Raw genomic sequence first — 15,284 nt, 5'->3', positions numbered from 1 at the left:
AATCATGAAAATTAAAAAAATACAAAATGTCATCACGTGGAGAACGTCCATAGTGGGTGAGTTACACATCACAGATCCACTGCACAACATAATGCAACATCATGAGCAATAAATAAAGGCATCGGATCCTTGAAATACACACGAAACAGGCGAGCTAATAAACAACAAAAGGAGGAGCACTCAAATGTCCCACAGACAGTAAATGTTACTTTTCCAGTTGCTTGATTTTCTCGTCTTACTTCTTCACTCAGTTCATTGGTCAAGTACTCCAGGAAGAACAAACACAGTCTGTCCGGTGCAGTTTTATGTGTTCGGAGAGTTCTAAAAGTCTCAAGGGAGGGGAGGGTTTCGGGTTCTTTTCCTTCTTCAGTAGGGGGAGCTCTAGAGCCTCCTGCCCGTGCAAGAGCGACAGCACTGGTCTCCATAGAATTTGTGGCCGCAGACGCCGTGCTGGGGGACCAGGTGGCACCAGCTGAAGCGGTCCACGCACGGTGGCTCGCCTGCAGAGGACACAATGGCACCTCAGTGTTTGAAAGATTAGACAAAAACACTTCGGGGTAGACGGGTCAAAGTAATTTTTGTCGCTGACCATTACATTTTTTACAATCAATTAATTAACAGCCGTGGGGACAAGAAAATGGATGGTTGAGATCAATTAACAGCCTTTGTTTTTGTCCACTATTACCTAATTTTCAGAATTTTTTTTATATATTCCTTTCCTGAAGTATTTTGGAGGTTTTCATTTTTGTTTTGTTTTACGGACAAGCGGTACGGAAAATGGATAGATGGAATTAATTAACAGCCTTTGTTTTTGTCCACTATTGCTTAATGTTTTTGAATTTTTTTTATTATTGTTTTCTGAAGTATGTTGGGGGGGTTGTCATTTTTTGTTCTGTTTCACGAAACATCCGAGATACCCTTGCCCCCCCATGGAAAAAAGCCTAGCTCCGCCAATGGTTTAGAGGTGTTTGTCTTGAGGATTAGGAGGAAGACACAAAATTCTCCACAGTAAAAGGTCTGTGAACCCATAAAATTTGAGAACCTGTGAAGTCGACCCAACAATACTTTTACTTGGAAGCAATTGACCTCTTATTGTGGTCCCGACGGCTGTGACACGATTGTGGTGTTGTGGCAGCGGGGCGGCTCGAGGGCAGAACTGAGTGTTGCAGGCCCGGGTAGCAACTGGTCGCTGGTGGGCCACGCAGCCGCTGGCCGCCCGTCCCTGAAGCAGACACTGGACGCCGCGGGTCTGGACACCCCCACCGCAGGACACGGAGCACTGGAGGAACAAGAAGAAGCAGACTTTTGTTTAGCTTCTAATCATGCCTCCGTCACATTGACGATGGCTACCTGCTGCCATGGAGATGAGTACCAGCTTGACACCGCAGCACCGGGGACGGTCCTGCCCTGCTGGACCCGGGCTAATTCGGGGCAGGGACCTCGATCGCAAACCTGCTGGAGATCCGCCAAGGGTTTGGCGAGGTTCCTGCACCTCCTTGCGGGAAACTCCACAAACCTGCAAACGGAAGGAACCCAAATGAATCGGGCTTTTATGGTTGAAAGTGATATTGTTGCAGAGTTCTTACCCTCCCTGGATATCTTTCTCCCCACACCGGAGTTCTCGCTTTTGCAGGCCAGGACCGCATGACCTGGAGCACTAAAACAAAACAATTAAAAAATGTGGAATTTATTTATTTATTTATTATTTTCATTTATTTATTTATTATTATGTTTTTTTGGTTTAGTTTTTACAATTGTCTATATTGACTCACTCACAGCCATTGATGACTTTAGACGTCAAACTGGCAATGAATGAGTTAATAAACTATAAACTGAAAATGTCCATGTCATGTATGTGTGTGGTATATTTGGTGATAAAGAAAAAGTTCCTTTGTGGCTGTGGCCTCCATATTTGAAGTAGGTCACCATGAAATCTATGTTCTCACCTCTCCCCACGACGTGGGTGTCCACTGGAGCCTGTCGTTCTTTGGGCAGCGGCGCAGGACGCAGCTCTCCTGGGCTTTGGGTCGCTCGTTGTGTCTGCACATGCTGTCGGGCACCACGGCCGCCAACCCGGCGTCGCCGCTTTGGCAGAACACGCTTCGTTTCCTCAGTCCGCGGCCGCAACTCTTGGAACACTGTGGGTGAAGGCGGACGTGGTGAGACACAGGTGGCGTACTCTGGAGGTTTAGTGGAGAGTGCTTGTGGACCTGACACTGTTTTTATAACCTTGCTCGGGGTCCTTCAAGGTTGGATTTAATACATATGCTCTACTTTTTTGGTCTATTCCAAGCGACCTAAGAATTCACATACCTTTATTCTCTTAAGAATTCTCTCAAATATGCAACACTCCAATTCTTAGTTGGTGGATATTTCCTCAAAATTCTATTAATTGAAAAAAAATATATGAATTTATTCTTGAAAGTTTGCAAATTTCTTTCACAAAAATCGAAATATTTTTCTAAAAAAACATTTTTCCTAAAAATAATTTTTCTATGATTTTGACTTTTTCCCCCTTAAAGTCTGTAAACCTATTTTTAAAATAATACTTTATTTTTGCAAGGCAAAGTCTATTTTTTTTAATAAACAAAATATGAATATATATGGCTTTCAATATTTTCTCTACTTCTTTCCTAATAAATTCATGATATTATAAAAGTCTAATGCAAATTTTACACGTCAGATGTCACGTCTGTTGTCAGATAGCTTTTCCTAAACCAGATGGAACTCTAAAGGGTAAACACAAAGTAACCACATTGATAATTCGACACACGCTTGACGAGCAAAGCCAAGGTCGCCGCTTGGCTGCGATTCCAAAACATTAAACACAATAACGCCATCGCTCACAAATGAATGTGACCTGTAACCATCAGAGCACCCGGCAACACAACAATGCAGTAAACTTCAGATGGGGGAAAAAAAAAAAAAAAAAGTGCAACTGCTCATCAGGGACGCCAGAATGTTTTATGTGACTGCATTGCTTTCCAACACACACATAGCATTTATATGCACACACACTCATCCCAGCAGTGATTTGACACTGACAGTATCCATTGGTCTTTTCAAGGACAATGCTTTTAACCGACACCTGAACTCACCAGTCGCTGTACCGTCACAAAGATTGATGATTGAATGATGGCTGAGTGACAGCATTTTCTCACTTTTTTTTTTTTTTAAACAAAATTATAATCTGACAGGGCTTGTATAAAGTTTCCCAACATGTCAGATTCCACTGCTAGAGAAACAGAAAACTGAGTTTGAAATTTCACATTGGCTGTATGCTTCTGCAATATTATATCATATGTGCATTTAAATGAAAATATTTTCTCACAAACATGACACGTTTTTGGGGGAGGGCGTAATTTGACATTGGCACTGATGAAAAGAAAATAACAATAGCGTGTAAAAGCACCTTGAGAAAATAAATAATAGTTTTAAATTATTGGTAGATAATGTTTAGAATTTGTAGTATTTCTAATATTTACTCTTTAATTTGGAAAACATCATATACTGTATATAGTGTCAACAAAAATCATCTTTTTATGCAATTTTTCAGATGGCAGCATGTCCAGCAGAGGTCAGCAGAGCGCTGAGGATGAAGGAAATGTAAATTGTACTGTTTAACAATTGTGTATGCGTGCACGCGTGCGTGCGCCTTGACATGAGTTTACGTCTTCCCTCTTGTAAAGCTTTTCATTTCGCAAACATCTCCCAAACATGTCACCATGTTTTAATTTAAGGCCACAAAGGCTAAATTTACGACTCCACTAAAGTAAAAAGACGGTTTCTGCTGACAAACCATTCAACTAAAGAGTGAAGACTCAAAAAGATGGTGGTGAGGCAAAATGAACACTAATTAAAGAGAAGGAAGATTGTTTTTAAATCCTCAACAACTTCGCCTAGCCCAATTACCCCTACACGAAAATGCTCGCACTTATTTTCCAAACCTATTTAAGAGTTTGTGATTAGCATATGTGCTAATGTGTTGTTGTGACAACACACCCCTTGCAGAAAAGTGTAAAAGTAGTGATGTGTCGCTGCTTGCTTTGACTGACATTACCTGCGACCAGGCTCCGGCGTTCCACCCGGGCGGGCAGGCCTGCGTGTTGCAGGGCCGGAGTTGCGCCGGTGAGACGACGGGGCAGAGGGAATGCGCCGCCGCCTCCTCCCTTTGGTAGGTCACTTTCCTCATGCAGCGTAGCGTCCTGCTCTGCTGGCCTCCGCCGCACGAGCGACTGCACGCCGCCCACTCTCCAGTCCACCAGCTGGAAGAGAGATGGAGAACCCGATTGATTTTTTTTTCCCAATCTAATCTTTTGAGTCTTCCACATCTTTGCTCCAAAATAGCCACCGTCTTGGCACCGCAACTCAAGGGGGAGATTACTGTAAACGAGTGGTCTGACCACCACGGGATTTTAGGCGGAAGAGGGATGGCGAGTCGGGCAGATGGCTCAGGATGCCGCAAAAAATAAAAATGACCTCGGGGCACCCAGGCGCTTTTCCTTCTTTTTAGAATTCCGCAGACGAAATTCGGGGGCGAAAGAGTTGCTTTAGGCCTGCATGGTTCTTTTCTCCCCTGTGTTTTGTCCGAGATTAGAAATAGCACATCACTGCGGTTGAGCTCACCCTAATTTGCATCTCGTGAATGCTCCATATCGAGATAGACAACCGGTCGACTATTTTGGTGATGTTCCTTAAGTCAATACTCAATTTGATGGTAAACCAGTGGCTAAACTAATAATTTTGTTTTTTCTGTCATAAAAGGCAGAATTTGATAATTCAGCCCCTGAGATTTTGCCTGATGAAATCCGATCGACTCCACAGATGAGTGGAGTCGATTTAATCGACAAATCGGCCCGATTAATCGTTTTCATCTATGTGTGTGGTCAAACCAGCTCAGTGGCCTAGTGGTAGAGTGTCCGCCCTGAGACTGGAAGGTTGTGGGTTCAAACCCCGGCCGGGTCATACCAAAGACTATAAAAATGGGACCCATTGCCTCCCTGCTTGGCACTCAGCATTAAGGGTTGGAATTGGGGGGTTAGATCACCAACTGATTCCCGAGCGCGGCATGGCTGCTGCTCACTGCTCCCCTCTCCCCCAGGGGATGGATTAAAATCACACGGGGATGGGTTAAATGCAGAGGACAAATTTCACCACACCCAGGTGTGTGTGTGACGATCATTGGGACTTTAATCTTTTAATCTTTAATCTTTAAAAGTTCACCACAAGCACAAAACTCCACACTAAGACCTCAGCCAAAACTCTTAAATGTCTTCATGTGGCGCTCAACTTTACAGCTGGCTTGTAAAAGTGCCACTTAACCAAATACAATCCCCATTTCCACTTTTAATCGGACAAATTTTGTGCAGAACCGCAGTCGCCCCTATTTGGATCCTAAGGGGTTCACCGTAGACCCCTTTGGCCCTCTTTCCAAACAAAAGCGGCTGTGTCCGGACGTGCATCGAGGCTCTTTAATAGCGTTCGCTGAGATAAGAGAAATGCAATGCCTGAGATTAGCGGCAGGAAACGCCGTCTCGAGTGTTGGGAACAGAAGCCGCTCGTTGGCGGCGTTCGGCCCGGACATGTCGCGGGCGGCCCGAGCCAAGCGTCAACTTCGGCGAGCATCCGACGCATGCTGTGAGCGGCTATTTTTCGGCTCGCGGCTTGGAAGCGGGAGGCGTAATTGCGGCATTAGTGGAAGTGCTCGTGCTCTCCCTGACCCCAAAATGCCGTGCCGTGCCTCTTGGGTGCAGCGGGGATGTAAATCACTTCGTCGCTTGCCGCGGGAGGAAAGAGGTTCTGCTTCAACTTGAACGCCACCGCAGTGCTTCAACCTGCATGCATGCACGTGCTCCTTTTTGTAAGTCGGTGCCATTAGACGGTCTCTTTTTATATATATTTATATTATATAATATAATAAAAGACGGCCTGATTAGCGTGATGCACGATGGGAGGCGTCCGTTGATCTGTTAAGTAGAGAGCTGAGCCTCAAAACCCGCTCGGTGAGTTTCTCAAAAAAGGAACAGAGGAGTGATTAAAGAGTGGACAGAGGAGGAAGAGGAGGAGGAAGGCAACCTGACCACGAACAAAGTGCAGACTCCCCTCAACCGCAACGTGCGAGAGTGCGCAAGTCTGTAATAAAAGCAGCGCAACATTTGGCAACATGGATGCAATAGGCCGCAAACCACACACACACGTGAACACACACTTACTAAGCAGGGCAGGGCTGCGTATTGCAGAGGTGCGAGCCCAACGTGGGTCTCGTGAGCGGATTGCACATGGTGGCGTTGACGTGAACTTTCTGGTCCTGCAGGCAAATAGCCTTGGTGGAAATGCGACCTGAGGGGAAGAAAACATCAACAATTGAGGATTTTTATGCTGGAAGTGTCCTAAAATCCCAATTTGACCTCATTGTTTCATTTATTTGACTAATATTTTATCTTGGCTTACAAAGTAGGCCCAGATTTCACGCTCAGTCAAAAAGAAACGAGCCATGAAATTCCTGGTGACTTTTCTTTTTGGGAAGATAAATTTATATTCACACACATTTGCATTCAACGGGGGGGGCTTCTCGATAGACGTCTGTTCTCCGAGTGCACTTTTTGTTTGTTATTGTAGCTGTCACATGCAATTATATAGGAATGAAAATCCCCCTTCAAGATCACATTTTAAACGGCGATGGATAACGTTGCAAGGCTGGAAACCAAATGTTCTCATTCTTAGCTTAAAAAAAAACAACAGTGCCTGTAAACATGCATGGAAGCAAATCTTCAAACGCATTAAACCGACATCCAAAGTCATCCAATTCACCTCCGGCGCAGGGAGCAGAACAGTCGGAACGCACCACACCCCAGCTGTAGTCGGGCTTCCTTTCAGTACGAGGCAGCGTGTACTCCCAAACCACACCTGGATTTTTTCCTTGCAGGAGGATCTAGAAGAGAACGAGAAAGAAGAATATTGGGAAGAGAGACATCAAGTCAGGCACTGGACTGGACACATTTGACCCTAATTTTATTCTCTAGAGGGTGTCAGACTCCATCCTGCCTACCATTTGCATTATAGATTCAGCTCACAACTGAGATTTATTTATTTATGTATTTATTTATGTATTTATTTATTTTTAATTTTAATCTTTATTTTTTATTTATTTATTTATTCATTCATTCATTCATTGAATGGATTTATTTTTTTATTTATTGGATTTCATTGTCATTTCGTTTGTTTATTTGTTTTTATAATTTCTTTTATTTTTTTATTTGAATAGGGGCAATTAGTGAACATCAGTAAAATAAAAACAAACGTAAATATGACAAATTATATGAAGCCCAGCCAGCAAAAGTGGCAAATCCAGGTCCAGAAAGTAAAAACCGGACCAGAGTTTGACTTTGGCCACAGGTGCTTCTAAATCTTATTTGGGAAATTAGGATAGTAGTTGCTACGCTAACTAAAAATCGCAAAACCGTACTGGAGGTCTGGATCAGGAAGAGAGTTGATAACGGTTTCTTTCAACCACGTCCGAAAATCTTAACCATGTATGATTCTTCTGACACGGACATTCTTGCGGTGTGCCAGCTTGGCCCCACAATGTAATTTTGCTCCAATTCTTTGGATACGATGAGTGGCGCGGTGAAAACGTGGAAAATTTGTGGTCTGTTGTCTCTAGTGCAACAATGTTTTGTACTTGTCAAACATGACAAAGATCTGCACCTAAATGTGTCTGTTTCCAACACTTGACAGATGGTCAGTGGGTTATTTTCATTCCCCGTTGCTAATTTGACCGACTATACAGATTAGTATGTTGATGGTTGTGGTCGAGTGTTTATCTTCGCTGGTGTTTGGCTTGGAGACCAATATTTGGCTTTGTTTAAAACAATTGTTTGAAAAGTTGTGTGGTGTTTATCTTGGCAGATTATGTTTGCGCACATTGTGTGTCTCTGACACAGAGGGAGTTGTTTCACAGATGGAAAGATGCAATACACAATTATGCCTGCATTTTATTGTTTCTGCAGCTGTTTGCGAAGAATTTTGGACGCGGCTCAATTCCAATTCAATTGCACAGATTGTGTACCGAGTATGTTGGGTAAGTTTTCATCGTATTTATTTATTTTTAAAGTGTCATTTAACGGTAAGAAACAATAGAGGATTTAGGACAGAGCCCTGGGGAACACTGCTGGATTATTACTTGCTAATTTTATAACTTTAACATCTGAAAATGTTTTGTTTTTATCTTGGAGAGACCAACAAAGAACAGTTTCCGGAGTGATTGAAACATAACTCACTACCGCGACAAAACTAAAATGTCATTGGTCGACTATTGTCATATAATTGTGCCATAAACTGCAGAGTGGACCGACACCAAGCAAAGAAGATTCAGTGTAAAGAGGTTTCCTGGGAAAACTGTCTCTGATCCGCCCTTTATGTATCAATGACAGCAGTTAACATAAGCGCTGTTAAAGAAAGATGATACAACGATTCCTCCCCTTTCGCCTGTTCCTGCACGTGCAGGCAGCCGAAATAAACGCTCCACCTTTTGGTCACAGGACCCAGCGTGCACCGGAGTCGTTAAATGATCGCTTCATTCGGTGGTTTTCCGCCTCAGGGCGGGACTCGAGCATGGATCTGACCAGGGAGGCGCTCAGCTTTTGTAAACCGGGCTGACAGAGGTAAAAGTCAATGACAGCAACGTGTCTGAAGAGTCGTGCCACGTTGTCACTGGACTCCACAAATACAATTTGCATATTTTTATGGACAGTAAAGTCTCGAGTAAGTATGCAGTACCGGTTGGATCTTACCGCGAGAAAATACGAGGGCATATGGTTTGAAAATTTAAGCCGAAAGAACGTGCCCATAGAAATGAGCAGAAGGAAGAGATTTGGTGCTTCCTCTCGGCCTGACCTTAAATCATCACATTCAAAGAGATCAGTTGCAGTATTCTTAATCTTTTAATCTCGCCGCCAACCGCTACTGCCGCCACACTCTCAAGATCTTTTTTTTTTGTAATTACAGGACATACTTAGAGAGATTACGGCGGTGACATCTGCAGATCAGTGTGAACTGCCAACGCACGCAGACAAGAGCGATTGCGTATTGGTCGCTTCAGATGGACTGCTTTCGGTTATTCAAACTTTAATCCTCCTTTCATATTTCGGCGATGTCTCAATCATTTGCGATGTTGTACGTGGAGCCCAAAGGGGATAAAAGCAGACATGATGCTAATGTTGCTGGAAAATGAGTGATTGACTTGTGTTAAAGGCATTTTTTTCCAAATTAAATGGATATTTTTAAACGTAATGTTGAAGGATGAGTTCTAAAATTTTAGAAAAATTAAAATAATTTAAAAAACATTTAAAATTTAAAAAAAAATTAAAATTTAAGACAATTTAAATTGTATTTTTTATTTTTATTTGGGGATCATAGTCTAAGTAAATAAAGTTATAATATAGACGATTATAAACACTGTACCATTCCCATGCGCTTTTCCTTGTTGGAGCTCTAAAATTACCAAGTTCCCATTTCTCTGGAATGCGGCACCAGGACAGCATCCCCCCACCCCCACCCTTTGGCTCAATGCAAGAAGATACAATTCACTCCTATGGAAGCACTCAATCACACAAACGTAAACAACAACAAGCACTCGAAGGAACCCGGCCACAAGTCAAGCCCTCTTGTCCAAAATAGCTACAAAAACATACAAACATTTCCGGATGGCCAAGTGACCGGCGCTAAGCTGCTGGTTTCTATCCCCAAAAAATTTACAGCCTGCTCATTCCTGACTGAGCATTTTTTGGCCTTCAGGTGAAAGCAACTGCTCACCTGGTTTCAACTTCTGGTTCCTAAACCCAGAGTTCAAAGTTCAAGGGGAGATAAAAGCTGGTGTTGACACAGTAATGTGTCCGTGAGCAGTCTCCTGTGATGCTTGCCGCTTCAGGGCAGGTAAAAGACTCCCCACTCACGCTTTGTAGTCTCTCTCGCGCCCAACAAAGTTTTCCTTCCGTTTTCTCGCTCCGCTAACCTCCAATCACATTTACAACAAAAGCACTATTGAGGTCAGCGGCCACGGGGGCCACATGGCCGTGGCTTTTGGATGCTTATGAAAACACGTGACTGCCTCTTTACATTCAGTCAGCCAGAGCCAAGAGACAGCAGTACTTAATAGTGTGATGGTGACGCAACGTGCTTTTTCTACAGAGAAGACCCCTAAAGTGGTAAAAATTAAAAAACAAAAAAATTGTGAAGGGAAAATGAAGCTTCAACTTTGCTTCATGAACCAGTTGTATTTTCTTTCATTCCTCCAGATGGCACTGTTGGTCAAAGGGTGTGTTTTCCACCCTATGTTGAAGTGAGAGCGCCATCTAGAGGACTCAAGAAATACAACTGCTTCATGAAACACCTTGAAGCCTCATTTTACCGTAAAATACAAAATGCATCCAAAATGAACAAAAATGGCAAATATTAAAAATGAAATTCTGTCCTAGGTAGTCATTACAAAATAGAAGGACAAAATCCGATTTGATGAGCTTCATGCTTACTTCAAACACCAGCGTTTCATTGGTGGGTCCGGCGGCGTACAGGCTCTCGGGTTTGCTAAAAGAGCGCTGATAGCTGAACGTTGCCCCTCCAAAGTGGAACTTGCCCGGCCAGTCCACCGTCCAATCGCCGGTCAGGTAGTATTTCCTCTTGATGGAACGCACTGCCAGATAGCTGGTAGACCCCGCCATCTCCTCCACGCGAATGCTACGAGCACCCGCCGGGATGGTTACCATTGAATAGTACTCTGTGTCAAGAGAATAAAATGCGGGATTAGATGTGTGATGCGATTTATCTTGACATTTCCGGTAGAACTTACCGTTAGCTCTATGCTGCAGCGTGTACGTGCCTTTGTAGAATTTACATGTGGAGTTGCTTCCCTTACATACGCCGCAAGCATCCAGAGAGGCCTTGGATCCTAAAATCTGATCGCAACCAACCGTCTGCACACAAAAAAAGAAGGGGGGAGGGGGTTGAGTGGCCATGGGTGATTTCAGGATTGCGGATTACGGTGTATTCAGAGCCAGCTGTTTCTAATGCCCCTTTAAATGTCTTCAAAAAACAATTAGATGACATCGTGCGGCAGTGGGCGGTAAACTGACACCGACTTTCGAGCCGTTACTCAGCTCGATTTGATCACTCTCCTAAAAGCTCGCCATGGAAATTGATGCACAGCTGTAATTATTTATTGCAATGACGCTAATTCACATGAGCCTCATCCAAATTAGGAGATCATGTTCCCGCACGAACTTCGCCCCGCCACAATGACTATAAATACGCCGCACTTCACATGCAATTCTAGTCGGTGCCGATTAAAGCCGACGCTTGGTGGCCCACCAAAAGCAACAACGTGTGTGGAAATAGGACAAAATAAGTGTCAACGCGTCGGTTTGGGTTGGACCACAAGACAATTGGGTTAAGATCTTGGTTAGAGTTTTGAAATGATTGTTTGGAAATAGGCTCTTGACGGCTGCTGAAAGGTGACACTTGAGGTCTACCAAAGTCGGTGAAAAAACGATGTTTAAGTCAAAGCGGGACGAAAGGGATTGAACGGCGGTCACACTGGACTGGCCTATTGCAGTTTTTTTTAAAGGGATTTATGACTTTATGACTCACTGATAGAGACTTTTGTGCCTCGCACACACCGCCGTCACCCTTATGGCTGTACAACTTGCAAATCAATTAAGATGACTGATGTTAGTTAGACAATAGTGCTGAACTGGCAGTAAAAAATTAACAATAAATTTGAAAAATAATAAAATAAAATAAAAATTATAATATAATTCCACGACAGCCCCAAACCATCTCAATATCATGTCTCTGGTAGAATAAAATGGAAAGAATTGATTTATCCTAATGAATTAATTGTGTGGCTTTTTCAGGTCTGTGTGCTTTGGCCACAAGGGGCAGTATAGTACAGACATGCATAGGACAAAAAGAAGAGTTTCACACCTACATGACTGTGTAAGATGCTCCAATATTAGCTATTTTCACAGCGTAAAAAGAATATATGCTTGTGTGTATTGCTTTGGTGTGTTTACATCTGTTGCTGCACTGTTGGGTCACTTGAGGTAAAACTTTTTTTTTTTCTATTTTCAAAAGGAATCATATCATTACGAATCATTGGTTGAGACTTAAGTACCTCACACACTCCATCAATACAAACATCGCCTCTGTGGTCGGAGCAGGAGGTGCCGTCTTTGACTTTGCTGGACATGGCGAAGAAGAAATCAAAGCTCTCGGCAGTGCAGTACAATTTACAGACGTCTTCATCTGTAACGAAAAAGTAAAGAATCAAGCAAAGAATCTTGCCAAGGCCAAATATTTTCATTTTTTGTTAGCTAAAGAATGAAAGAGAAAATCGTTTTTGATTTGACGAGATGAATCGTTACATTTTAAAATCACCCCGGGAAAAAATTGACGATAAAGTCTCTCGGGGGATTTCTTCCTTCATATGAAGCACAGACAAGTCTCAGCAGATGACGGCGAAGGTGGCCCCGGGTTCCCGAGGCAGTTTACAATCTTCCTCCTAACATAACCTCCCATTCATCAAGAGCTTAAACAGGCTTGGGACGTCAGCCAAACAGATCGCTGTCCTTCACCGCACTACAGTACTGCTCCCCCCCTCCCCCTCCCCTTCCTTCCTTCTCCGCTTTCGAATGTGTGTTTGCAAGTGGCTGCATGCCTCCCATCAGAGGTGGCAAAAGTTCTCACACTCAAAGACTTGTGTCAAAGCAGACTGGTAAAAGTAGAAGAACCACGTTGTGGTTGTTTTCAAAGTCTTTCAACCCTCAAATGGCTTCATGCACAAGGCTCAGTAGGACAGCAACTAATTGTATTTTGTTACTTCCCACCACTGCCTCTGATGCATATTACACAGACAGTGACGCTTTCCTTGAGTTTTTTGGCCACGGCAGCAGGAGTAAATGGAGCTTTAGGCAGGGCAGAAAAAAAATATTAAAGGGATTTGGGCTGGAATACAGAAGATCAAGAGAATTAAGACCAGACAAAGCTCATCGGCAGCAATACGCGCTCCTTTGTGTGTTTAAGAGGAGTCGCCCCGGCCAATCGGATTGCAGCTTTCGTGTTTTATGTCGAAAATATTCCCAAGGATTCAATTACCGGGAACTAATTAAGAAAGTGTTTAACATTGGACAGACCGACCATGACGGCACCGAATACGCTCTGCTGGAGCTGGGCGATATGGTGTTTATAGAAGATGACCTCCTTTCGGTAATAAATAAAATAATAATAAATAAAATAAAATAAAAAATAATAATAAATAATAATAAATTAAATAAATAAATAAATAAATAAATCATGACACTATTACAAATTGAATCCAAGTTCTAACATTACCGTCTACTTTGGTGTACGGCTTCCACTTGTAGTACCAGCCCCTGAAGGGTTTGCTGTTGTGTTCGGCGCACTGCTGCGTGCGGAAGTCCACGCTGTTGTGCGAACACGCTCGAGTGTTGCACAGCTGGTTGTGGCGGCCGGGGCCGTAGCAGAACTTGCCATTATGCTGGGGCCTGGAAAATGATCAGAAGGGATTAAAAATAATCAAAAATAGTCAATGAGTACTTTGTGTTTCATTGCATTGTTTATATTTATGGTCTTGAAGAGTTTCATTCAACTATTGACTCTCATTATGATTTTATGACATCATTAGTGTACAGTAATTTCGTAATAGACGACGGTAAGACCCTCCGGACTAGAAAATAGTTTTACAACGTCGTCATAGGAATTGAATTCTGTTGTCGCAAACCGAGGATGCTTTCTGTCGAATACAACAATTTGAAGAAATATTTTTGAGAGCAATAACAGATGTTGGACAAAGCTTGATGACATTTAGGAAACTTTGGGTATCCCACATGTTTTTGAACTCGGACCACCAGCAGAGCAAATTGACTTTAGCTATTTACACCAAAAAGGGTATGACTGGCAAAGACCCGGAAGAATCCTGCTGATCTCATAAAAACGGTAATTCTGCTCAACTTGGCGAGGATACTGAAGAATGCTGACTGGAAACAGAAACCCGATGGGAGGACAGGAATATCGGTGAGAAACAAGTGTAAATAAAATAAAGAAAAAGCAATATTCTGGATTCCATTTAACGGAGGAGTGTTTTCTGTTGGGAGGTTGCGGGGTTCTTCACAAGTTTCATCTCATTACTGTAGAAAATCACATATGGCCGCGTGTTTACGGGCGGCGGGGGGTCTGCCAAGCATGCTCCACCTGGGGCCTTCTTCAGAGTAATTTGCACGGCAGAATTCCACAGTAACATTTTCTCTCTTTTTTTTTTTTTTGCAGCCGTCTTTCGTGATCATCTCGACAACCAATGTGTTCCCAAAACAAGACATGAGCCAGATTGTTTAGTTGGAGTTGCAGCCTCCCTTCCGCGTCGACGTCCCTACGCTGACAGCCCCCGAGGTCTTGCTGGATGGATGGATCACACATACAGTATTTGTTCATAAAGTTCTCAATTTCAGATTATTAAATATAGGAATTGATGGAAAATGAAACGCTACCTTGAGTGCAGGGAAATGATCAGAAAACACATTCCCAACGTAAACAAGGTGGCGTACTCTCTTCTACACATTTTGCAAGTCATATAAATGATTTAATCAACAATCTTAAACAAACAGCAACTGGTGTTCAAGAAAGTCGCCCAGCTGTTTCAGGGCTTCAGAGTCTGTAAACAATTTTACTCTCGCTCCAGTAAATGGGAAGATAAATATGTATTTCAGGAGCAAGAGGCAAACCTAGTAACGCAACCTTAACCCTTAATACGAAAGCCCCCCTCAAATCTGCCTAGCAACAGAAGGGGCTGATGTCTGGTCTTCACCTGGAGGACCTTCATTAAAGGAGAGTCGAGGGCTTACACACAGAGCTCCAAAGCGAGCACCACTCAGCCTTTGCATTCCTCTTTACATCGAGTGTGTGACAAAATGTGCATCGTCAAAACCAGGTCAAGATTGTGACCCTAATCGCCCAGGCTTGTTGGCCAGGATTAGGGTAGACCGCGTTTGATCTGGCAGGTGGTCCACGAGGTTGTGGGGGGGACGGGAGGCAGGTGGAGGACATGGGGGTGAAGCAAGAAATTTCATTTTCCGCCTTTGGAGCAGCTACTACAAGGGCTTTAATCTGCCGAGCACCCAGAAGAAGATGCTTGATGAAGATAATTTTGACGCGGCACCGAGGCAAAAGTCAAGGAGGTCAAGTTCAAAAGTACCTCACGGGTGACTTGATGGGGT

General features: G+C 43.3%; 1 protein-coding gene across 1 annotated transcript in view; it reads right to left on the bottom strand.

The window, feature by feature from the left end:
* Window positions 1-245: 245 nt before the first annotated feature.
* adamts18 (ADAM metallopeptidase with thrombospondin type 1 motif, 18) overlaps window positions 246-15,284 on the bottom strand; it is a 28,670-nt gene continuing 13,631 nt past the window's right edge. Inside the window, exons 13-24 of the mRNA XM_037246527.1 lie at window positions 13,387-13,559; window positions 12,170-12,300; window positions 10,847-10,970; window positions 10,530-10,774; window positions 6,811-6,931; window positions 6,213-6,339; window positions 4,061-4,265; window positions 1,947-2,138; window positions 1,587-1,657; window positions 1,351-1,516; window positions 1,087-1,279; window positions 246-500 (exon numbers count right to left, since the gene is read on the bottom strand). Coding sequence (XP_037102422.1) covers window positions 382-500; window positions 1,087-1,279; window positions 1,351-1,516; window positions 1,587-1,657; window positions 1,947-2,138; window positions 4,061-4,265; window positions 6,213-6,339; window positions 6,811-6,931; window positions 10,530-10,774; window positions 10,847-10,970; window positions 12,170-12,300; window positions 13,387-13,559 — 1,867 coding nt within the window. The 3' untranslated portion in view covers window positions 246-381. The remainder of the gene's footprint in view (window positions 501-1,086; window positions 1,280-1,350; window positions 1,517-1,586; window positions 1,658-1,946; window positions 2,139-4,060; window positions 4,266-6,212; window positions 6,340-6,810; window positions 6,932-10,529; window positions 10,775-10,846; window positions 10,971-12,169; window positions 12,301-13,386; window positions 13,560-15,284) is intronic.

This window comes from Syngnathus acus, chromosome 3 (genome assembly GCF_901709675.1).
Source record: "Syngnathus acus chromosome 3, fSynAcu1.2, whole genome shotgun sequence".
Taxonomy (NCBI): Eukaryota; Metazoa; Chordata; class Actinopteri; order Syngnathiformes; family Syngnathidae; genus Syngnathus; species Syngnathus acus.
This window is presented reverse-complemented; position numbering and strand designations above follow the sequence as displayed.